General features: G+C 51.9%; 3 protein-coding genes across 3 annotated transcripts; all 3 read right to left on the reverse strand.

The window, feature by feature from the left end:
* Nucleotides 1-1166: 1166 nt before the first annotated feature.
* PV07_00416 (uncharacterized protein) lies at nt 1167-4777 on the reverse strand (the record flags this gene model as incomplete). The annotated part of the gene is made up of 6 exons (XM_016386866.1): nt 1167-1710; nt 1774-1953; nt 2015-2625; nt 2679-2759; nt 2809-3134; nt 4615-4777. 6 exons carry the CDS (start codon nt 4775-4777, stop codon nt 1167-1169), a joined length of 1905 nt encoding a protein of 634 aa, XP_016253794.1.
* A 6872-nt stretch (nt 4778-11649) lies between these two features.
* PV07_00417 (uncharacterized protein) lies at nt 11650-12289 on the reverse strand. The gene has a single exon (XM_016386867.1). The coding sequence runs from the start codon at nt 12238-12240 to the stop codon at nt 11917-11919; it is 324 nt and encodes a 107-aa protein (XP_016253795.1). The 5' UTR covers nt 12241-12289; the 3' UTR covers nt 11650-11916.
* A 2705-nt stretch (nt 12290-14994) lies between these two features.
* Nucleotides 14995-22561, reverse strand: PV07_00418 (protein pyrABCN). Its single transcript, XM_016386868.1, has 2 exons — nt 19163-22561; nt 14995-18996 (listed from the first exon to the last, which is right to left on the reverse strand). The coding sequence occupies exons 1-2, from the start codon at nt 22412-22414 to the stop codon at nt 15352-15354; spliced, it is 6897 nt and encodes a 2298-aa protein (XP_016253796.1). The 5' UTR covers nt 22415-22561; the 3' UTR covers nt 14995-15351.
* Nucleotides 22562-23241: the final 680 nt, after the last annotated feature.

Here is a 23241-nt window from a genome sequence, read left to right on the forward strand (position 1 = left end):
CGGCTGCTGCTGTTGTCCAGACTGCTGACATGTATCAGCTCTTCGCAGACGGCGAGCCTCAGAAGCAGGCAAGACAAGCTGTTGAGACCTTCTTGAAGGAGAAACTGAAAGGCGATGACAAACTTTTGAAGCATTTGTTACCGCAGTTTCCACTGTACTGCAATCGTCAAATACCGGGGATTGGCTACCTCGAAGCTTTAGTGAAGGATAACGTCGAAGTCGTCATCGGCCCGGCAGTCAGAGTCACAGAGGATGGAGTGATCGACGACAGCGGTGCTGAACACGACGCAGATGTGATCATATGTGCCACAGGGTTCAAGACAAATTTTGCGGCGCAGTGGACCTGTGTGGGAAAGGATGGCAGGACACTTCAGGAGCAATTTGGGGATTTTCCCAAGGCCTACCTTGGGGTGATGGCGGAGAACTTCCCGAATTTTTTCTGTAAGTCGAGAAGAAGATGGATTTCTCATGTCGCACCCTCCTCGCCTTAGTGGGCCTATTTGGATCTCAGCAAAGCTAACCATAAAGCCAGTTATCACCGGACCCAATTCTCCCGTCGCTTACGGGTCGTTCATTCCAGTCGCTCAATGGCACACCCGGTACATCTTTGAGATGATCACGAAGATGCAAGAGGAGAACATCAAGAGTTTCGAGCCCAAGAAAGAAGCGATACGAGACTTCTACAACCATACCCACGAATACATGAAGCGGATGGTCTGGTCTGCGCCTTGTCGGTCCTGGTTCAAGAACGGCAAAGACCACGGCCCCGTGACCGCCGTCTGGCCCGGAAGCAAATTGAGCTATTTCGAGATCATGCGCAAGGTCCGGTACGAGGACTACAACATCAGCTACGGCACGGGAAATCGCTTTCAATTTGTGGGAAATGGCCTGACCAAAATCGAGCTTGATCCGGACGGAGATTGGGCTTGGTATCTGCATGATGAGTTTTTGAAGGTGTAGTTGGTCGACGGCTTTGGGTATAGTCTAGAAATGCGGTCGTCTATGAAGAAAAAGCTTTCTAGTACAAGTCTGTTCGGCTGAAGTTTGGTTCTTTGGATTCAATGTTTCAAGCTAACACGCTCCAGCAAGCGCATCTGAGACTGTCCATGTTAGCAATCACACAAATTGCCGCCGCTCACAGACCCTCCAAACGTTGGAAGTTTGTGTCAGGAAAATGCGGCCGTATTATACTCTTCCGCCCCCCCAAGGGACCAGTTGACACCAAGATCATCGAAGATGCTCCATTCTAAAGGTACCAAAGGTGAAACCGGTTTGGTACTCTCACTCCCCTGTTCCACCTCCCCTGTGCGAATGAATGCGCTCGTTTTGATGTTGTATGCATCCAGAGATACACGAGAATCTCGCAAGCGGTCACTTTCGCAGGAGAGTACGTCTGGAAGAAACTCCACCGGAGAGCTATCAAGGTAACCGCTCGTTCGCCCTTCAACGGCTAGATTGGATCCAGGAGGGGGCTTGGCTGGGACTGTCATGGTTCGCGCAGGGTGATCGCGCTTGGTAGCTATCTGGGGTTGCTTCATCGCATGAGAGCAGACGTCAAAAAGGAAGTCTGCACTCCAATACGTATGCTGTAATTCCTGCACCACCAACATGTACAGCTCAAGGTGGTGAATGGCAGCTTGTTGAGCAAGTGAGTTGGGATGGATTGAGTTCATGAGTTGTAGCTGTATCACAGGACAAAGGGCAAAAATCCTGTGCGTTAAGTGTCAGAGTATGAGAATCACCGTCAAGAAAATAAGGAGCCGCGGAACATACAGCATCGGTGGAGAGGTACGGATCGCGTCCTCCACAATCAGCTTGTCCAGCGCCGTGCTGCAGCGAAAAAGTAACGATCGCATTTCTGACGGAGATATTGAGGGATCGCGGCCCGTCTGTGAATTAGACCATTGCGCTTTTAAAGATCCGCGGAGATGGTATAGAACTGATGTCACCGTCCTGGAGGATTGGATTAGCAGTTTGTCTTCCCACACAATCTATATACATCAAGGAGACTAACCACACATAGAACTCGAGCTGATAACCATGAGCTAGTACAATGCCGCTCCGGCCATACAGTTTCTCTTCACAACTGCGCGAAACGCAAAGTAGCTCACTCTCCATGCCGCTGAATTTGTCTTGAGGCACCGGGACTGACATGAACTGGTCGCGAATGGCCAGGATTCGCTTCAGCACAAGGCTCGTCTTCAATAAGTCGACCCAGAGGTCATGCAATACTGTCAGATCTCCTGGAAGATACTTGATCTTGAGAGCGTCCGGCATGCCTGTCATGTAGTCCGACATGTCTGTGACTGAGGGCAGTGCGAAGTTCTCGCGCCAGGCCGCTCGCATTGACCGACCCAAGGCAAGCGAGAGCCATGCATCACGAATGCAACAATTCCACCAAATTAGCGGCATGAGCCGATTCTCGGACGGAAAGGAGCCAGCTCCTCTATTCGAATGAGAATCTGTCCGGCAGGCGACTCTGGCGCATTGGTAAAGCGCAATTGCGACGCCAGTCCAGTGCCATGCGGTGGTGTCACCCTCAAGGTCTGAGATCCAGAGTCCCATAAGAAGGGCTGACTGAATATGTACAGTCCTGCTTTGTCCGGTACATGTATGGAAGCATGCCTGGTCCATCAATTAGCACTGTCGATCTCGCTATTCCCCGCTTTATGACCAACCTTGGCTTTTTGGTACATTGCTCGTTTCGCCATTTTGCGAGATGAGTATCCTAGCATCGTGAGGGTTTCGACGTCAAGGAACTATAGCATTGTCAGAAACGCTGCCTTGATAGGGAATATGGTCTCCTACATTGGCGGCCGCCAAAAACATGCTCCATAAGAGGACGAGGTCGGTGCTGCAGGGACCACCCGCCTCATATTGCACCAGAAAGTCATTGGGCTGCACAATGGGAAGGAATGGATGAACCTGGTGGAAATAGGTTCTCAAGAGTCGGTCACAAATATCTGTTGGGGGGAAATCTAATGCTCCCTTCGCCCGCAGAAAGTTGCGATTCGCCTCGGAGACCTTGTTAGCCGAAGAACCGGCGGACCTCGTGCTGGGGCTCTCCACGGAGGATGAACGGTAAATGTTGGTCAGATGGTCCGTTCCCAGTGAGCTTGAAGCAAGATCTGCCACTGAGAGTATAAGTAATTGAGTTTGCACTGGCAGTGTTTGACCTTGGTATTGCTGAATGGATTAGAACAGCACATGAGGCTTACCCAAATTGCTATGACATGTGTCAACACTGCGGTCGATGGAAGGAGTTCGTATTCGGTGAATCACATTGTCAACCTCCTTGAAAACAGTGCTTTCACTTGCAGGGAACGATGCCTTATGTGCTGGGAAAGACGGGCCCGGGAATGGGGGAGGACTTTTCGGATCATTGCTGACTTCCACGGACGGTGACGAATCAAGGGGTATGGCTGGGGAATGCACTGGCGTGTGTCGTTTTCTGCGGGATCTGTAGCATGTCATTTTAGCATCTGATGCGCCAGACGCACATTGTCTTGACTGAGATGAGCCTACTTTCGAGCTGGAATCGTACATTCCGCCAGGGTTTCCACACAATTGTGACAAGGTATTCCCGACTGCGCAACATTGCACCTCACCTTCCGTTCCCGACACAGCTTGCAGGCCACCAGAGATCGTTTACGGCGTATGTTGTCGTAGTAATCTTGCCGTGATAAGGAATCCATTTCGAGACAAAATGGTTATGCGCTGAAGAGTGAGGCTTCCAAGGTCGCCTTGTAGCCAGGGTCGGGTGGAGGAGATGAAAAGGCGCTCTGGTGCTTAACGGGCAAATGCCCCTTTATGCTGTTGGAGGCGGGTTTCTGGACTCAGACTGGATTGGTGGGCTTTTTGATGCGGGGGGTGGGGAGATGGTGCATGGTCAGATGCATGGGGGCTACCGGCTCCCCTCGGGCGCCGCCACGCCAATGATGAGTTTAGTTCTCCTTAATCGAGTGAGGACTCGTAAATGTGCCCATAAGATAGCTGACTACCTTTGGACTCCCCTTATTTGATGTATTGTGTATATCCACCGCTCATTCGAATGTTGGTGAGCTAGAATGAGGTGCTGGGGACCGGTGCCAGGCCAAAAGGGAGAAATGGTAGCAATCTATTTGTATGATCTCGTCCACAAGATAGATCTCCAGCTAATCGACTATCAATTCGGCACAATCATATCAACATGGGTAATCTTCGTCTGTAAGTAACTCTTGGTTTCTTCAAAACCTGACTCGCGACCGTGCCCACTTTGTTTGAAGCCTCCGAAGGTGTCTGTGGACTGGGATTAAAGCGCTGTTGATACTCGCGGTCCCAGCTTCGAACTTTCCTGCTACACAGCAGGCATGGGCGACATCAGACGTGTAGATAGCGGGGTGGCTAAAGATGTCAGATGGGTGTACAGACATCGAGGAGAAAGATAATCTGCATCCAAGTCCATGTCGAGTATCTTTCACGAGCTATACGGCCTCTTCTTATTCTTGGAAAGTCCGGAGTCCGGACGCAAACTACTGAGCCAGAGATGTCGCCGTTTCGTACCCGAATTTTCAGGTCAGAGTTGAAGGAGCAACGTGAGCTGCACAAACGCCCCTTTCTCTCTTTCTCTTTCACCGCCACCCAAGAAGTTGACCCGCTCGGCTTTGCAATCATTCAAGAACCCATTGACCAGGCCGAATTGCGCTTTGTCGGCAAGGCGGCCGAAAGTAGTGTCGCCCAAGGAAGGATCAGCCAGTCTCTTTGCTGCGTCGTCAAAGGCGACCTTGACAGCTTTCATAGATTCGGGACGCGATGCTCTCCTGGACCAATAGACGCCAATGCACCGAAACACGTCTGTCCCTAGTTTTGCAGGAAACTTGCAGTGCAATGGAAAACTGCGTTCGGGGTGTTTAGGTGGTCCATCACGATTGCGGGAAATCTGCCTCTGACCCCGAGCGTCACCTGCTGGAGATTCGACCTTGTAGCTGTTCGTCGTACTGCTCGACCTGCCAGAACAGATCCTGTGAACGAAACCTTTGAAATCTCCATGTCGCGAGTAAGCATAGCTCGCTCACCACCATCGCCAGTGACAATGTTAACCACGCTCGGGGGAATTTTGCCTCATCGAAGAGCTCACCATACTCTGCAAGGGCGATGGAGGAATTTTCGTTTGATTTGAGGAAAAATGGATTGCCTGCTGCCAGGACTGGGGCCAATTTCGCGACAGAAAGAGGTGTGAGCTTGTTCCAGGAACAAGCGCCTGCGCATGTGCCGAGGGGCTCATACTGGACAATCTTATACATCCCATCCCTGCCAGGAGCGTATTTCTCGCCAACCACTCTACCTGCGTAGCCGGCATGATATCTCCAGAGCGCGGCATTGCCCTCCAGAAAGGCAGAGCAACCTTTGCTGCCTTAACGGTGCTCTCAATGTCAGCCTCATTGGCGCCCTGAATCCCGTCTGTGACCAATTGATCATAGGGGCTGTGGACGATTAGCGTCGCCCCGCAAGACCATGAAAAGTCCTAGAGGAGCGTCCAGATCGATAGCTCATATCAGGCGGTAGGGCCATACTTCGTTGGCAGAGAGGTTCGTTTGGAAAAACACGCCGAGGTTCTAGATGTTAGCACAACGGTCTCGTCCAAAGCACATTGTTACGGATAATTCGTGTCTCTAGAGAATCTCAAAGTATATCATCGGACAGCAGGCCCACTGGTACGCAGCGTCCCAAGAGCGAAGTTTTCCACCTAGCTTGCCTAAATGGTCGGCCCGAAGTCTACCACGGAATCTCGAAAAACTGCGATGGCAGCCTTGCACTCTAGGAAGGCCACAGCTAACCTGGTACCCCTTGGAATAGCCCCCACTGGCCATCCAACGACTTGTTGAGCCAGTCTAGCTTGGCTCTAGAACGACAGAGATCGAGCCGAAGCAGCCTCTCGTCTCAAAGTGCCGCGGGATCACTCGGCTATCACTCGGCTATTCGCCAGGTATCCCGGTAAGAAGTGTTGGACCGGGGATCGGGCAGTTCGACGTCGAATCCCGAGACGAGTACTCTGTACTTTCCATTTCGATCTTTGGACCTGAGGATGGCCTGAGCCTCGCCGTGTCAACCTGAGCCTGTCCGGCACGTGACTGATCACCGGTGTTCAATCAGCCTGAGCAACACCTCACCCTGCTTACTACACCAGGACGGTGGCCCAAGTTCTTGTCCCTCCTCTAGACTGTCAGGTTTTAACAAGTGCCTAAAGGAAGGCTCTCAGCGGTTCCTGGGAAGGCACCACGGCACATTTCCCTCCTTGACCGCGCGAGAACGTGGCGGTCTTTCATAAGCGTGATAGCCTCGCACTACCCGTGCTTGTGTCCCTGGCTGGAGAGTGTTCCTAGGATGTTATGAACTGCCTGTTCTGACAAGCATATAAGTCAAGAGGTCTAGGTTCCGTTCATAAAATGACAGGATTCTTAGTCTTTTGGGGCACTCCCCAAGGGACTGTGGACCTCATCCTGACAGATCATTCCTACTGTATAGCCCCTGTTTTGATGTCGGGTGGGTGACATGTTGTTTGTTATGTGATTCTCCGTACCTTCCAAGCCGTGTTGTTTAGTCATCCGTAGACGCCCCCTCGCATAGAATTCTTCTCGGGCGCTACTTTGGGGCACCTGAGTGGCCGTTCCACCTCAGTAAGGCAAAGACGACCTACAGTATTCAGCTCACAGCACAAGAATGTCAACATCTGTGCTCAGAATTGCTTAGCTCGGGTACGCAGTCTATAAAAGTCGCTTTTAGTAACCGTGACCGCAAGCACCATGCCGCTATCTTCGGCACACAGGGAGGCATTGCCGTGAGAGCATCCTATCCCTGCAGCAAATATTAATAACTGTTCACTGCAGTCTGCCGCCCTGCCCGAGCCATGCTGCTAGTACCCAGGTAGCGCTTATACCCGTACATAGCTTCGTAGCCGCTTGGCCCCGCAGTCCCCTGCCCCGCCTCTGCGCCCACCCCTATCCAAAATAAATAGGCTGGAGGGGCGTCGGTTTCCTCTTTTTGAGAAAGGTCTGGAGCTATTCATGCGTGCAGGTGCGAAACCGGCTCATGGGACTCCCAGAGATATAGCAAACCCCCTCATTCTGTTTCCCACACACGATCACCTACGCTATCGCCACATCGAGCACAACGACTCCCACCGTTGCAAGTACGTGCAAAGGACGATGTTCACCGAGCAGGACAATGCGCTGGAAGCGATCCGCATTACCGCCAACATTATCGACGCGCACGATGAATATGAACGGGCTCATTCCATGCAAGGTCAGTGACTTCGCCAGGCTGAAACCTGCGTATGGAGCAAGAGCGATGAACTGATTCCCGCCACGACATAAACAGGGTCCGACAGGGAGGTGAATTCGGCGCTGTACGCTGCGACCAATGGAATTTGCCGATGGCTGCATGCGCTCCATCAGATTCAACCCGAAAATCCAGGATTGATGAGGATGATCGAGGATTTTGGCCTTGCCGAGAAAGGTCATTTTAGGGGACACGAGGACTGGGATCAAGGGGCGTGTAAGCGTAGAATTCATAAATACGCGCACTACTTCCCCCCTGAGAGTGACGGCGAGGGCGAAGGCGGCGGTGGCGGAGATGACGGCGGACATGGAGACGAAGATGGATACGCCGGCTATGACAACGACGAATACCAGAATGGCAATGGCAATGGCGACGACTACGACTATCCTCAAGGGGTTGGCGACGAAGGAAATGACTACAGCGAATGGAATGGCCATGGCGGAGGGAACGGTGAAATGAACGGTGAAATGAACGGTGAAATGAATGGTGACATGAATGGTTATGGCGAAGAAGGCGACTTGAACGGGGCCGACGACTTTGGAGGTAGTGGCGGAGGACAGTATGACGATGGCACAGACTTCGGTCACAGTCACGGTCATGGCCTCGAGCATGATCAATATCAGCTGGATGATGGCTTCTATTCGCGGGAGGACACGTATAGATAGTGTCTTGGGCGGAGCAAAAAGCTTTGGGCAGGGAGTAGGCGTCATTTGATGAAGGAGCATTCTAAACTTTTAGTAGGAATTCTCTCGTCTTCCTTATGTGGGTCGTGCTGTTACTGAAGGTTGGTCCTAATTAGAGGTTGCATTTTAAACGCGCTGGTGCATAAGGCCAAAAATATATCCGAGTTCTGTGCCATGCCATCGCAGACAACGACAAGTAAGCGCAAGACGATAGAGCTTGTTCACGGCGATAAGATGACAAGAGACAATTCCGCATCAAGATCAAAAATTATAGCATGTATATTTCGTCTGCATCAATTTCATTTTGCTCCTAATGCGCCGGCAATACTATCAGGTCTATGTATTTGCATTCTTCAGTGTTGTTGTTGCGATTGGGTATCTGGCAGAGAGCCCAGTATGGTTGGTGCGTGGGGAGTCTCAAAAGGCACATTTGGTCCGATACCCATGACGTTAGGATCGTGCGCGGTGTCCTGGCCGACTGTTCTTCCCTGACCTCCCAAGCGAGATGCGGCTGACCGTTGTTCTCTGGCCAGGTCCTGTTGTGTCAGTTGGCGTGGAGGCATCAGCCCATCATTCCCATCTCCGTGCGGTCCTCCCCATTCGCTCACATGGTTCTGGCGCTTTTTGGTGGTCCAAAAATACCCCTGTTGTTGATTGCCTTGTACTTGTGGAGGATTGAAGACTGGTTCCACAATCTCTCGCATACCCTCCTCACTGAGCATTGTATATTCCTCCATTTGTCGCGTCATGCGGGAAATATAGTGCGTCGGAAGAGGTTTTCTGATGTTGCGCCCGCCCAGAGAGGCATACGGTACCGGCTTGTAAGAATTTTGGAGTACCTGTCTTTCGTCAGTTTGCATGCTGCGGAAAGCCACAACTGACTTCTCGTCGAGACGAAAGCTGGCAGCCCGTAACTCTTCGGTCATAAATAAGAAGGTATTTTCTGAAATGTTCAGTTCTTGGGAGTTCTTGGTGGTGCGACCGCCTATAGTACTATGATCTCCCGGCCACCAAACTATAGCAGTCCGTTGTGAAGGATTTAGGTGGGCTCGCAGTTGAATTTCGGTGTAGGGATACCGATATTCGTTGAGTGCATACGCGACTCGTAGGCTGCGGATCTGTGATGGCATACTTTGAAAGATTCTCTCTAAGGCGGATATAGGGTGACTGGCAATAGTGGTAATGCTCTTGTAGGCGGCAACAGGGTCGAATACCATCATTCCTGTGATGAGAGATCTATCCGGGCTGTTGAAAACATGATACTCTGCGTCCGGGACCTGGGGGTAATGTTGTCTTCCCATTGCGTGGCCGGACCTTGGCTTTCACAGTCAACCATTGGTTGAACAAAGCTGTTGCAACTTGGTCCCTTGAATCTCGGAAATGAGATGGAACTTCTTGCATAGGACCGATCCTGCTTCCTGGTAGTTTGATGACGCCAACATCTGTAAGAAATGCCTCCACGGCGAGGACCATAAAGCCGCCACGTGAGAAACCTATTAAAAAGGCCTCATCACCCGGCTGCCAGCGAATACAGATATCAACGAAGGCGTAGACAATCATCTTCGTAATTCCTGTCTGTCGTTAAGGCAGGATAAATCAATCTATGTGGAGTGCTTACCTTTCCCTAAGGCACCGCCTAATAGGTTTGATAAAGGCCTAGATAGAAAGTTTCCATCTGTTGCGTTTCCGATGCCAGGCTGGTAGATAGGTATCTGAAGCTGGCCAGCACTCCGCTCATTGAGAGGCCTACCATTGTCGTCTGGGCTTGTGGACTCCAAGAATGTTGAAAATAAGCGGCAGATATTGGTCTGTCCGTCCGACGGTGCTTTGGCCCGTAATGCATCGTTCCAAGTGCCGTTGGTGAGCATAACAATCTTTGCGCCTCGCGGCCCTCTTGAAGGGAATATCACGCCGTTTTGGCTCGCCGGAGGTAGGGCCATGTTGGGAGAGAGGACTTGAATCGGCGTCTGCGGTGAACTTGGTCTACCTCCGAGGGCCCCTTTGATCCATCCCTTGACTTTGTCCCTGTTACGACCGCCGCCGCCACCACCCCTGCCTGGTGGAGTTGACATGACAAAGTTCACTTCAAAACCTAAATTGAGATGTAAATCAAGAGATGAATGAAGTGCTTAGCGCCAAGTCAGTATACGGAAAAGAGTGATGAGAGATAGGCGATAGGAGTATTCTCAATATAAGCCCTCTAAAGCACGTGAAGTCAAACGAAGCGTCCAAGTATGAGACAATCCATCTTAGGATCTGGTTGCATACTCTTCTACGGAATATCCTCAGTGTTCTTGCAGGTTTGGAGGGGATTAATTTAGAAGAACGCCCTGGAGGTGTACTCCGTCTCGTTCCTGGCCGCTCCCAAATATAGTTCTCGCAAAGCGCAGAGCAGTTGTAAAATGGACTTGAAAACTGCGTTCGACCGTATATGTTTGGGATGCTCTGTGGTTTCAGCCCAAACGTGGCGGTTGCGCGCGGCAGTACCAACTGCTCGATGTCCAAAAACGCTCACAGACATGATGCACAAGGTCAAGGATGGCGAAAATATGGCCATGACTGAGCTAGCGGGAATAGAAATGGGGCTTCATCACGAGTCATGAACGACGTATTGGCGCAAGGTGTGCATCGACCTCGAGTCAGCGTGTGGAACTCGATGAAGACAATTACCTGTACTATCACGTAGTAGAAGTGGGATGTTTGGGGTTATGTAAAGGCTCTTCAAAATGTGGGGATATCAAATCATCGCTGCTACTGGTGGCTATATCCTTTGAGATGCATGGCTCCTTCCGAAGCGCCCGCCCCCGTTGCAACGAGTTTCGACATGGAGGGGCAAAAAATCAGCCTCGTGGTTGACCCGGCGAGACTGCAGGCTGTTTTGAGATGCTACACTGGTTGCAAACAAATGGACAGCCGACGAAACTTTTTGGCCATATACTCTACGGAAATCAGAGTACAAGCTGATCATATTTCGTGAGACGGAGGGCGGACACAGAGATAACGAATTTTCAAGCCTCATTGAAGAGCATTATATCCTCTCCTCCATCAGAACAGTCCGATCATGCCTTACGTCGAAGATTACACGGAGCACGAGTACGGAGATGTACACTTTGACGAAAGCCAGGAATCTAACGGCGACGGCCATGAAAATTTTGACGATGGTAGCTACGGCGATGATAATGAAGTTAATGGCGACTATCAGCAGCATGGGAGAATGAACGGTCATCATGAGCCGAATGGCAACCAGAACAACGGAGATGACGGAGCACGCTGGCCCCATGCCGACAAGTCAAATGCCGATCTGGATATGTTGGTCGATTATGTCATGTCTAAAGCCATTGAGTTAGGAGTGGTTAGTGATGGTGAAGCGGACGATTCAGACGAACGCAACGACTTGGGCGACCACGACGACTACGAGCGAGACACGAGCCACAGCGGAGAGTACGGAGATAACGACGGTGGCGATATGGGGGAATACCAGAACGATGAAGGAGACGAGGCCCGGTGAAGGTGAAACGTGGTGGTGTGCTATCGACAGCGTGGAAAACATGGGCATTCCATGACTAGGATTTCTAGTCCCTGGTAGCTGTTGGGAGGAGTTATTACACGAATGTAGACATAATTTCTGTTCAAGCTATAGATTGCAGCGTTACTATGGACCGTGAAAGACCAAACTCAACAACATATTGGCATTTGATATGTACAAGGCGGATCTAGCGCACAGCCACGCAACATGTGTCCTATACCTACTCCGACGTCTCAATGTTCCGCCGCCAGATCACCGTTGCTGTATAGCAAGTGGCACTCTGGATCGCTCGACCACTTCTCCGGCCGATGAATGTCGAGTTCGACCGCGTGCGTCCAACAGTGTTGCGGTTCCGCCTAATACGTCTCTGAAAATGTCAAATGAGAGCGTTCAGGTACCCTTCGCCGGAGTATTGCTTCCGTGATTGCCGCTTCCCTTGTTGTCGCCCTGTGCTGGATGCGAAGGCAGTGTTGTTGTTTCTCGAGGTATGCCGCTAGCTCCCGTAGCAGGATCGAGGTCACCATGCGAGGAATCTGGCGCAAACGGGTCATATGTAGCTGGCAAGTCAGGTTCATCCCCCGGTTGAGGGTCACCAGGCTCGTCCGGGGCGCTCGGGCACAATCCTGCGTAGCGATTTCTCGATATCATGCCAAATTGGGCAAAAGGACTTGGCTTCGCGCCCGATTCAGTGCCCGGGTTTGGAGATGCTGGCATATGTGTGATGGATTTGCAATGTATTGATCTTGATCACAGATAAAGGGTGGTTGATAGGAGTGAAGACTGATCATGAAATCAGGCAGCGGCCATCTGTCTACTTTTATAATCTCTCGGTCACGGAGTGCCAGTATGCTTCACGTGATCCAATATTGAGAGCCTCGACCCCTCCTGTAAGCGCCTGGAGCGTTGGGGCCGTTGAGCTAGCGAGCACTGGGCCAAATATGTCGCGGACGACTCGTTACTGTCCAATAATAGCGGCCCCACGCGAGGGGGTGAGCTTCGAGCGTTGAAGGCGCGGATGAGGCTTTGCGATAAGCTATTCCCTGAAATTTGGCCCTCATGACCACGAACAATACGATGTAGGTATTGGAGAGGCGGCACATTGGCGGTAATACATAACTCTATCTAAAGGCTCATCCTGCCAAAAAAAAGCTAGACAAAAGAGTCCCAGAAGGTGTAGCTGCCTCCAACGCGATTGGCCGATACGTGCCCACCCCAGGAAGTCAAAGATGTAGTCAACCAACCACCACCACCATATACTCTACCAATCTAAGTCGGATTTGAGCCATATCAAGAGCGTACGGACGCTCGAGATCAAATTGACCAATTCTTCTATTTCCTTGCCGAGGAGAGTCTGGCCGGTAGTGGGGTTGTAGGAGGGCACATCGGGTCCAGTGCATCAATGTCAAGTGGAATCCAACCCCATGTCATTCGCATCTAGCGACAGGTCCGTACCTCCACTTCCACCCTAAGAGGCCGCACGCCTTGAGGCAAGTTCCTCTGTCACTGGTTCGCGTGGTTAGCCCGTTGCGTCGCCGAGAATCGACTCAGGTGATGCTCAGGCCCAAGGATGGAAATGGAAAGGGCTCATGTCGAGATTCCGACGTCGAATTCGTTGTTTCTGACATTATAATTCTGGCGCGAAACGAACTACTAATTCGAATTGGGTAGGTTGTCACCATACATCCTCCGCCCCCCTGTCCCCTGTTCTCAGCCCCGACCGACTGCTCCTACTCTTCCCAGTCCTCCCACTGGGCTGGCGTAGGGCATGTTCCGCACTCGAAATCGTTGTGGGAGGCATGGGAGACGCATTCCCCCACATTTTTGAATCCACAGACTCCATAGTTGTCTTGACACCAATGGGCGCAGTTGCTGTTTCCTTGCGGGAGTGCGACCGCAAAGACGTAGGCGGAAGCTTGGAAGAAGGTCAACGAAAGTCCACTTGCTCGAAAGGATATCTGGCAAATCCTACCCGCCAGCAGAAATGCAACGTATTTCACAAGAGAAGACATTTGCGAAGGCGAAGATGATGATGATGATGATGCTGAGGTTGGAGTTGTTTTGACACACGGTAAGCTATACTGGGTTTTTGCAAGGGCTGCAAATGGTATGCTGGGAAATGCTCTGCTTGGGTCTATGTTCTTGAGTTGATGAAAGATGCACCACAAGATCCCCGGCTCTGAGTACTTCAGGCCGATTTATATACCTGTGCGACGCAGGATCTTGTCACTTCTGGAAAGTGACAAGGTAGCAGCCTCAATCTCACATTCGCATCTTGTCTTGGGAGATGCGGGGCCCCAATCCAGCTGGACTCGAGGTCACTATGCAAGGGGGATGGCTAGGAGCAGGGACGGCGACCTTGGAGCCGAGTCACTTGTTGCGGAAATTGTGAGATACGAGTACACGTCTTGCGGAGTGCATGGAAGATCTGGGGGTTGCGATGGCGTATCGGAAATTTGACAAAACGAGGTCCAGCGACGCCTGCAGCCTTCTCCCCTTCCGGTTCGACGAGGCACAGCCTCAGGGGAAAGAAGCGATGCGGCCGTCTGCTCCCCGACAGGCGCACGCTGGCGGTCACTCGGCTGAGACACTGCGCGTCACTGGGGGTATGTCATTGGCAGCACTGTTGCACCGGAGATGACGAGGCTGAGGGTAGTTGGCGGGTCAGCTCTTCCCCGTCTGTACCGAGTGGCATGGAATCAGCCTCAAGGTGGAAAGAGAGCAGCGGTTGCCAGGTGGCGCAAACCCGATGATCTCGCCCCGAAAGTGAGTGTCGGCTCTATCACATAATGAATACATACGGATGGTACCGGCAAGGGGGGGTTGATCGCGTCACTGAGGCGATCTAATAGGTCAGCTAGATTGGATTACACCGGACCCGCGGGGCTTTTTCCAACTTCGACGAGGAGCTATCAGAGGGTTGTCGCCAATATATCAAAAGCTCGTGTTCCATTGTAAGAATTGATTGTCCCCGTGTCCCATTGAAAAGAACTCGGTGTACGGAGTATAGGTAGTCCACACAAGCATAGTTAAGAGACAGACAGCCTTGCCAAGACGAGGCTGCTTCGCCTCCTCCCCCCCACCCCTCTGTGTGTTTGTCTCTCTCTTTTCGTCTCGCTCGCAGATTCCTCTCCTTCTACGAGAAGAACACCGTTCCGCCCGGGTAGTAGTATACCTTTGTATACACGCGAATATACACATACACACACACACACACCCAGAGAGGGAGAGCCATATAGCACAAATACACTATTAACATTGTTATACACACACACACACAGACAGATACACTTGTACACATATACCCATATACCCATATACATACATGCACACATAACTACATACATCACGCTCATCACTTCATATACTCGCCGCGAGGCGAAGACTCCGAGGGTCTCTTTTACTACCCGCTTAGTCTATCAAATTTGACAATCTCGATCTACAAAAAGGTCTATAAACTCTGACTTTGGTTTTTTTTTTTTTTTTTTTTTTTTCAGTCTCCCATTCCAGTTTTGTCTTTTCGAGGTCGCGCAGACCATAGTCTTTCCGGTTTCCGGTTTCCGTTTTCCAGGTCCTGTGTTTTTTTTTGGTGGTTGTTGGTGCTGGGTGTCGGTCCCTTGTCATATCATGTCTTGATCAAGCTTTCAACGCTTCTCTTTTTTTTTGGCTCGTGTTTTCTTGGTTGATTTTTTCGTGTTCGTGGTTTTTGATCTCCGTTAGCACTCCCTCCGTCCAGATGCCGTTCTACGACCCAAAGGAAAGATGGAAAATAGCACACCCGGAGATAGAAACCTCTCTGGCACCAACTGCTTCCGCAGCTTTCTCGTTCTAATGCGCCAACACGAGCGCCAACAGCGCCATTCTCGTGTACAGCCCGTACCGCATCTGCCTGAAGTAGGCGGCGCGCTGGTCAAAGTCGACTTCCTCGCTGATCTCCCTGTTCCTCGGCAACGGGTGCATGACAATCATGCTCTGCTTGGCGTGTTTAAGGACCGAGTTGTCCACGATCAGGCTGTCCTTCAACCTCTCGTATTCGTCGAGCGAGGGGAATCTCTCCTTTTGGACGCGCGTGCAATACAACACGTCGCTCTTGGCCACGATCTCCGGGGTGAGCGTGTCGGACTCGATGGCCAGTTGGCCCGAAGACACCAGGAGGTCGCGCACTTCAGGCGGCAAGGCAAGCGCTTTGGGCGACACGAGGTTGATGCGCACCTCGTAGTACTGGAGGAGCTTAACCAGGGAGTGGACCGTGCGTCCGTACTTGAGGTCACCTGTGAACGTGACCGTGAGACCGGTCACAGTACCCAACTCTTCGCGGATGGTGAAGAGGTCGAGGAAGGCCTGGGTGGGGTGTTCACGGCTCCCATTTCCTCCGTTGATGATGGGCACTGGGGAAAACTTGGCTGCAGTGGCGGCGGATTCTTCGTCCGGATGGCGGAGTACTACCGCGTCGCCGTAGCAGCCCAGCGTCCGGATACTGTCCTGCAGGGTCTCTCCCTTTTGGGTACTAGAGTGATCGGTATTGATGGCGATGGTGCGACCTCCTAGCCGTTGCATTGCAGCGTCGAAGGACCCGGACGTGCGCGTGCTGGGCTCGTAGAACATGGTGCACAGAACACGGGACTGCAGGATGGGGAGGATGCCTTGGCGTTGCACACCGAGCCGCATTTCCTGTGCCACGGTGAACAAGATGTGCAGATCTTGACGGTTGTATTGATTGACGGAGAGGACGTGGCGGTTTTTGAAAGGCGATGAAGCCAGAAGAGAGAGCAGAGACGGCGAGATTGTGGATGGAGGTTGCGGTTGGTACAACGCTGCAGTTGGAAGCATCGGAGTGGTCGTCTCGAGGACTTCGTCCATGGGCCGAGCCCGGACGATCGGCCTGCTCCGGGCGCTCATCGAGACACGTCTGTTTGCCGTGGTGTCGAGAGCGGAGGTTCGTCTGTCGCCTGGACTTTCCACTTGTGCCTGGATGACTGGAGACCCAGAAGTCCCCATTGTCGATACAGGGTGGAGCAGGTGTGAAGACATGTCGGAACCTCGAGGTCCATCAAGAAGGAGTTCACCATCGAGGCAAGCGGTCTTGCCCTGGAAAATGACTCTCGAGACTGCACCCCGCAAAGTCCTTCCGACGAATGGCGACCACACCTCGCCGGCCTGAAGAACATAGGGGCGATCAATATCAATCTCGACAGACGTCGAAGGCTGGTCGTGAAGCTCAAAGATGGCCGTCGGGTTGTCGTGCAGGCGTCCGATGACGTCCTCCACCGTCATCCTTCCTTCTGACACCGCCGTCAATAGCAGTGGAAGAGCATCAGTGATCCCCACAGTCGGACCTGCATCTTCGCCGGCAATCTGGTATGGCAGACTACCTATCGAGAACACATCAATTGTTGGAAGGTGGTCCCACAAAGCTCGCTGGTCGGCCGCGGTCGGGAGCGCAGAGCATTTGGGGTAGTCCAACTGAGACAAAAAGAGACTGTAGATTGACACGTCACAGGTGACTTTCAAGCCTTTCTCCTTCGAAAGAGCAATCAGACTGATATCGTCCCTGGACGTGACGTTGTGCACGTGGACTTTTCGATCATGTAGGCTAGCGAGCAAGAGGATTGATGCTAGATCTGTGGTCTTTGCGTCGGTCACAATAGGCTTGTATGACGGCCAAGTTCCGAAATGTGCTGTCACGGTTGCAACTTTGTTGATATTGCCAGAGGAGAGATGGTTGAAAGGGATGAAGAGCGAGCCAACCTCTTCCTTGACGTGGACGATCTGCTCGGAATTAGAATCGGTGGCCGCCACGGATAGGTTGAAGTCACAGAATGCTCCACTCTGGGCATTGTATTGTGCGATTTTCAAGGAGCGAGCATCGGTGACAGCACTATCGATGCCGACAGGCATCACCCGAACCATACTAAAGCCCGCCGCGATCGACGCCTTGGTAACGAGGGAGAAGTCCGGAGACCCCCTCTGAGTAATACCTGGCACAAATGCTGCCACGTTGATCAGTCCCGGAAGAACCACTGTTCGATGACTGGTCTGGAAGTCGATATTCCGGATGTTCAAGTCATAGTGCCTGGCTAGTGCTTCGATGAGGATCTTGGCAACTTTGACGTTCGTGATCAAAGGAGTCTGGTAGTCGACAGCCATTCTCCGGGTCCGATAGCCTTTGCTCATATAGTTGGCAGGTCTCCTGAATCTGTTGTTGGAGGGCAGATTGATATAGAGGTCGATCATGTTGGTGGCGAGGTGCTGGGTCAGAGAATATTCGGATTTTTGATCTTTGTCATCTCCAGCAAGAACTTCCAGGTATTTGACCTTGACGCCGTGCTCCTCGAGAAAGTCAGCCGTGCCAGATGTTGCAAATATATTATATCCCATCTGGTGCAATTTCTGGACCGAAGGAAGCATTTCCACCTTGTCTTTGAATGACCCGATAGAGAGAAGTATATTCTTCTCAGGTAGTTTGAAGCCAGTCGAAATGGTTGCCTTGATGTAAGCTTCGTAGCGATCTCGTCCAAAGCAGGCAACTTCTCCAGTCGACGCCATCTCGACGCCCAGTACGGGATCTGCTCCCGACAAGCGAGAGAACGAAAATTGAGGTGCCTTGACACCGACATAGTCTGGAGGCAGGTTGATGGGCGGGTAAGGGGTCACAGGTTTATCCATCATCACGTTGGTCGCCATCTCGATAAGATCCACGCCCATGACTTTCGAGACAAAGGGGAATGACCTCGAGGCTCGCACGTTGCACTCGATAACTTTGATCTCGTTGTCTTTGGCAATGAACTGGATGTTGAATGGACCTGTGACATTGAGCGCATTCCCAATCTTGCGCGTCGCTTCCTCAATTCGAGCAATGGTTTCGGGCTCAAGATCCTGCGGAGGACAAATGAGGGTGGCGTCTCCCGAATGAACACCGGCGTTTTCGACGTGCTCGGAGATAAAATGCCCTGTCATGACACCGTCTTTTGCGACGGCATCCATTTCGATCTCTTTGGCATTCTCGATATACTTCGTAATCACAACAGGATGCTCCCTTGATACGGCAACTGCTTGGTTGAGGTAGCTGGCGAGATCGTCCTTGGAATACACGGTATTCATCGCTGCTCCAGAGAGAACATATGATGGTCGCACTAGAACAGGATATTGCACCTTTTCGCAGAACTGCAGGGCATCCTCGATGCTGGTAAGCTCCTTCCAGGAAGGCTGATCCACATTGATCCTATCCAGCATCCGGGAGAATTTGTACCTATTTTCGGCCGAGTCAATCATTTCTGGGGATGTTCCCAGTATCTTTACATTCAGCCGATGCAAAGGTAGGGCGATATTGTTGGGCGTCTGTCCACCCATGGAAATGATGACACCACTGGCAGATTCCAGCTGATAGATGTCCAGAACCGTTTCTAGACCAAGGTTCTCAAAATACAGCCTGTCGGCCTCGTCAAAATCAGTGCTTACGGTCTCCGGGTTCACCTATTTTTACATTAGTAAATGGTGGTTGAAGTACTGAAGAACAAAAGGGAGCTTTGGGGGGGCCAGGCAAGAAGCCCACAACCCACTCTAGGAAAAACACGTCCCCAGAGGCTATGAAGGAGAATGGCCACAATCCAGCGGGCATATCAAACGAAAAATAACTTACATTGACCATGATCGTTTTGAAGCCTTGCTGCCGGAGAGTGCGGATGGCTCTGACTGAGCACCAATCGAATTCCACAGAGGAACCAATGCGGTAGACACCCGATCCCAAGACCATCACTCCGTGATCGTTGAATGTGATGTCGTGCTCTGTGCCGTTGTAGGTAAGATAGAGATAATTCGTGTACGCGGGAAACTCGGCGGCAACAGTATCAATCTGCTTGACAAAGGGATGTATGCCTGCCTCGGCCCTCAGACGTCTCACTGCCAGCTCGTTCGAGTTCCAGTATCGAGCTAGCTGTCTGTCCGAAAATCCAAGTTGTTTGGCCTGGCGAATCAACGCGGGAGGGACGCTCGTTGCCGTGAAGGTGGACATGAGTTTGGCGAAATCGCTCAGCCCCTTCAGTCGAGACAGGAACCACTTGTCAATCTTGGTCATTTCCCAGATCTTGTCCACAGAATATCCCGCGTGCATGGCATTGGCGATTGCGAACATTCTTTGGTCTGATGGGGTCTGCAATTCGTCGTCGACTGACATGAGAGGATTTGAGATATCTGAGAAGCCGAGATTATGGAAATCGACAGAGCGAATAGCTTTCTGAATGGCTTCTTCGAATGTCCTACCGATGGACATGACCTCGCCAACACTCTTCATCGATGACCCGAGTTGAGTAGACACTCTGGTAAATTTCTTCAAGTCCCACCTGGGGATTTTGACGACCACGTAATCGAGCGAAGGTTCGAAACAGGCACAAGTCTTTTTCGTGACCGAATTGGATATCTCGTTCAAGGGAATTCCTAGTCCAAGTTTGGCGGCAATGTACGCCAGTGGATATCCCGTCGCCTTCGAGGCAAGAGCAGAAGAGCGAGAAAGTCTCGCGTTCACCTCTATAATGCAGTACTCCTTGGAAAAGGGGTTGAGAGCGTACTGGATGTTACACTCTCCCACAACGCCCAGATGCCGAATGACATTGACGGCTGTGGTACGTAGCATGTTGTAATCTTCATCCGACAGTGTTTGCGACGGAGCAACGACGATCGAGTCCCCGGTGTGGATACCTAAGGGATCAAAATTTTCCATGTTGCAGACGGTTATGCAGTTGTCTCGGGCATCTCGCACGACCTCGTATTCGATCTCTTTCCAGCCCTTCATGCTCCTCTCAATGAGCACTTGCGGACTTGCAGCGAATGCTTTCGTGCACAACTCGCGCAGCTGATTCGGATCCTCCGCAAATCCGCTACCAAGTCCTCCCAAAGCGTAAGCGGCTCTGACAATCACAGGAAATCCAATAACTTGAACCACTCGCATTGCCTCCTCCAGGCTGGAAGCAGATGCTGACTTGGCGCACTTCTCTCCAATCGACTCCATGCTTCTCGCGAAAAGCTCACGGTCCTCAGTGGTAATGATGGTGTCAATTGGAGTCCCCAATACTTGTACCCCAAGAGCCGCAAACTCGTCCTTGAGCTGGATGCCAACTTGTAGAGCAGTCTGGCCGCCAAACGTGCAGTAAATTCCATCCGGCCTCTCATACTTGATGACTTTCCGAACAAAGTCCGCGTTGACGGGGAGAAAGTAGACCTTGTCAGCCAGACCCTTAGAGGTTTGTATGGTTGCAATGTTCGGATTGATCAGCACGGTGTAAATTCCTTCCTGCTTGAGAGCCTTGATTGCCTGGCTGCCGGAATAATCGAATTCGCCTGCTTGACCAATGCTAAGGCCACCACTCCCAAGGACCAGAACCTTTTTAACCGAGACACGAGGATGTGCTTGCTCGTTCTCCTCGATTGTTCCGCCTGGGAAGGATACAGGCAGGAGTAGAGCATCCACAGAATCGATGCTCTTCATGATTGCATCAATGAAGACATCGAATAGGAATTCGGTGTCTCGGGGTCCGGGCGTCGATTCAGGGTGGAACTGCACGCTGAAGTACGGCCGAGACACGTGCCGAATGCCTTCGTTGCTGCCATCGTTTGCATTCACAAACAATTCTTCCCAACCTTCAGGGAGGGTCATGGAATCAACAGCGAAACCATGGTTCTGTGAAGTGATGTAGCATCGGCCGGACAAAAGGTTTGTGCAAGGGATGTTGTGACCGCGATTACCAAACTTCATTTTCAACGTCTCTGCTCCAGCTGCGCGAGCTAGTAATTGATGACCAAGGCAGATGCCGAAAATGGGAGTTCGGGCTTCCCTCAAAGCCTCCGAGATGTGTTTGATCGTTGTTGAGAGCATTGCGGGATCTCCGGGACCATTGGAGATAAACAATCCATCGTAATCTTTTCCAGCAAGGGCCGGAAAGTTATAATCCCACGGCACCACCAGAACCTCCACCCCTCGGGATAGTAGACATCGAAGCTGGTTGTATTTTAGGCCGACATCTACAACGACCACACGGACGGGCCGGCCAGAGGGATGAAGTAGAGCTCTGGTTGCGGGAGGCGAGAGGACTCGAGGCTCCTTCACGGACACCTCTGCCACAAGGTTTCTCTTGTTCTGATCATGCCACTCCACTCGTTCAGCTTGTTCTTGCCAGTTCTGTGGGCCCATCACGATGTCTCCATTTGACAATGCATCAGGCTTGACACCATTGGAAAGTTTTGACTTTGAAGAGGCTCGTGTCTGAAGCATGCGGCCAAGCATGCTGCCTTCCTCTCGAATTATCTTTGTCAGTGCTCTAGTGTCGACGCCACACATGGCCGGAACGCCTTGTTCTTTCAACCAGGCGCCCAGAGAAGAAGTAGCCAGGTGATGAGAGTAACTCTCACCCGCGTATGAGGCAACCACAAGTCCTGCGATGTGGATCTGGTCGGACTCAAAGTGCTTGGGAAGATCCCCGAGCAACTCGTCCAAGGTCTCTCTGGAGGGTACGCCGTAGTTGCCAACCAATGGAAAAGTAATAACAAGGATCTGACCGCGGTATGACGGATCAGTGATGGACTCTGGGTAGCCGACCATGCCGGTCTGAAAGACGAGTTCGCCAGAAATACTTTTGTTGGCACCGAAGCTCAGGCCTTCGAACACTTGGCCATCCCGGAGCTCAAGGTAGACTTTTGGCTGGTCACCATTGAAGGGTTGTGGTGTCGCCACAGGGTTGAGAGCCCCTATATGGTCTCCGTCGATCTGATAGGTAGGGGAGAGAGGCCCATCGGCATTGCTGATACCAACAGAAGCAGCAACCGTTGGACTCTGGGGAAGATTACTGTCACTAGACATGGGGCGATGACCATCGGTGGTCAATGAGACTGACCGACTCATGGCGGAATGAGAGGACTGCTGTCAGTGCAGCAGGGCAACAATCAGGGGCACATCTGCTGCGTTGAATGGCGGTGGTGATGCAATTATGTATGAGCCAGTGTCAACACCAGACGTGGAGGGAATGGGAGAAGAGCAAATTGCATGCTATTGCAGTTCCAGATGAAATTGAGACAGTGGACAGTGCTGAGAAAGTCCTTTTTTGATGCCAAGCAATTTTTTTTCCTGCCGGCCAATCAGGCGACGGAACACGCCGTGGCTCTCCGCTCCTTGCTGCAGCTGCCCGCCTCGGGCTTCAGGGCCCCTGCGGATACCTACGAGTACTCGCACTGCTAAATTTTCCATGCCTACGGATACCGAGTACATCACCCCTTTTGCCCCCGGTCACGAGACGACGAGAGGAGCACAAGGCAAATCTCAAGGAGAGATGATGAGCCGGCGTCACGGAGAGGGTTTCGGATGGGGGAGACCGAAGCAACGAGAACCAGATTGGACCTGACCATATGTTACACACCCGCTGCGGCTTCACCCTTCCAAGCCCCGTCGATATCTTGTTCTTTGGCGCGTCAAATCGATCGAGGATCGCAGTGCTTCCCCACGCTGCATCCCCCCTGCCGCCTCTGCATAAGCGGCAGTAAGCGTGCAGGTCGCCCACAGGTCGCCCACAGCTCTCCCACGCCTCCCTCGCTTTGCTGCAGGCCACCCCCAATCACAAGCCCGAACTGTGCAACTCCATCCCCAAGCGCCTTATCTGCAACCACTGCCCTGATGTCACCAAACATTCGCCTGCGCCCACCGCTTGTCCAACTGACCTCTCGTCTCACTGATAG

Source organism: Cladophialophora immunda (genome assembly GCF_000835495.1).
Source record: "Cladophialophora immunda strain CBS 83496 unplaced genomic scaffold supercont1.1, whole genome shotgun sequence".
Classification (NCBI taxonomy): domain Eukaryota; kingdom Fungi; phylum Ascomycota; class Eurotiomycetes; order Chaetothyriales; family Herpotrichiellaceae; genus Cladophialophora; species Cladophialophora immunda.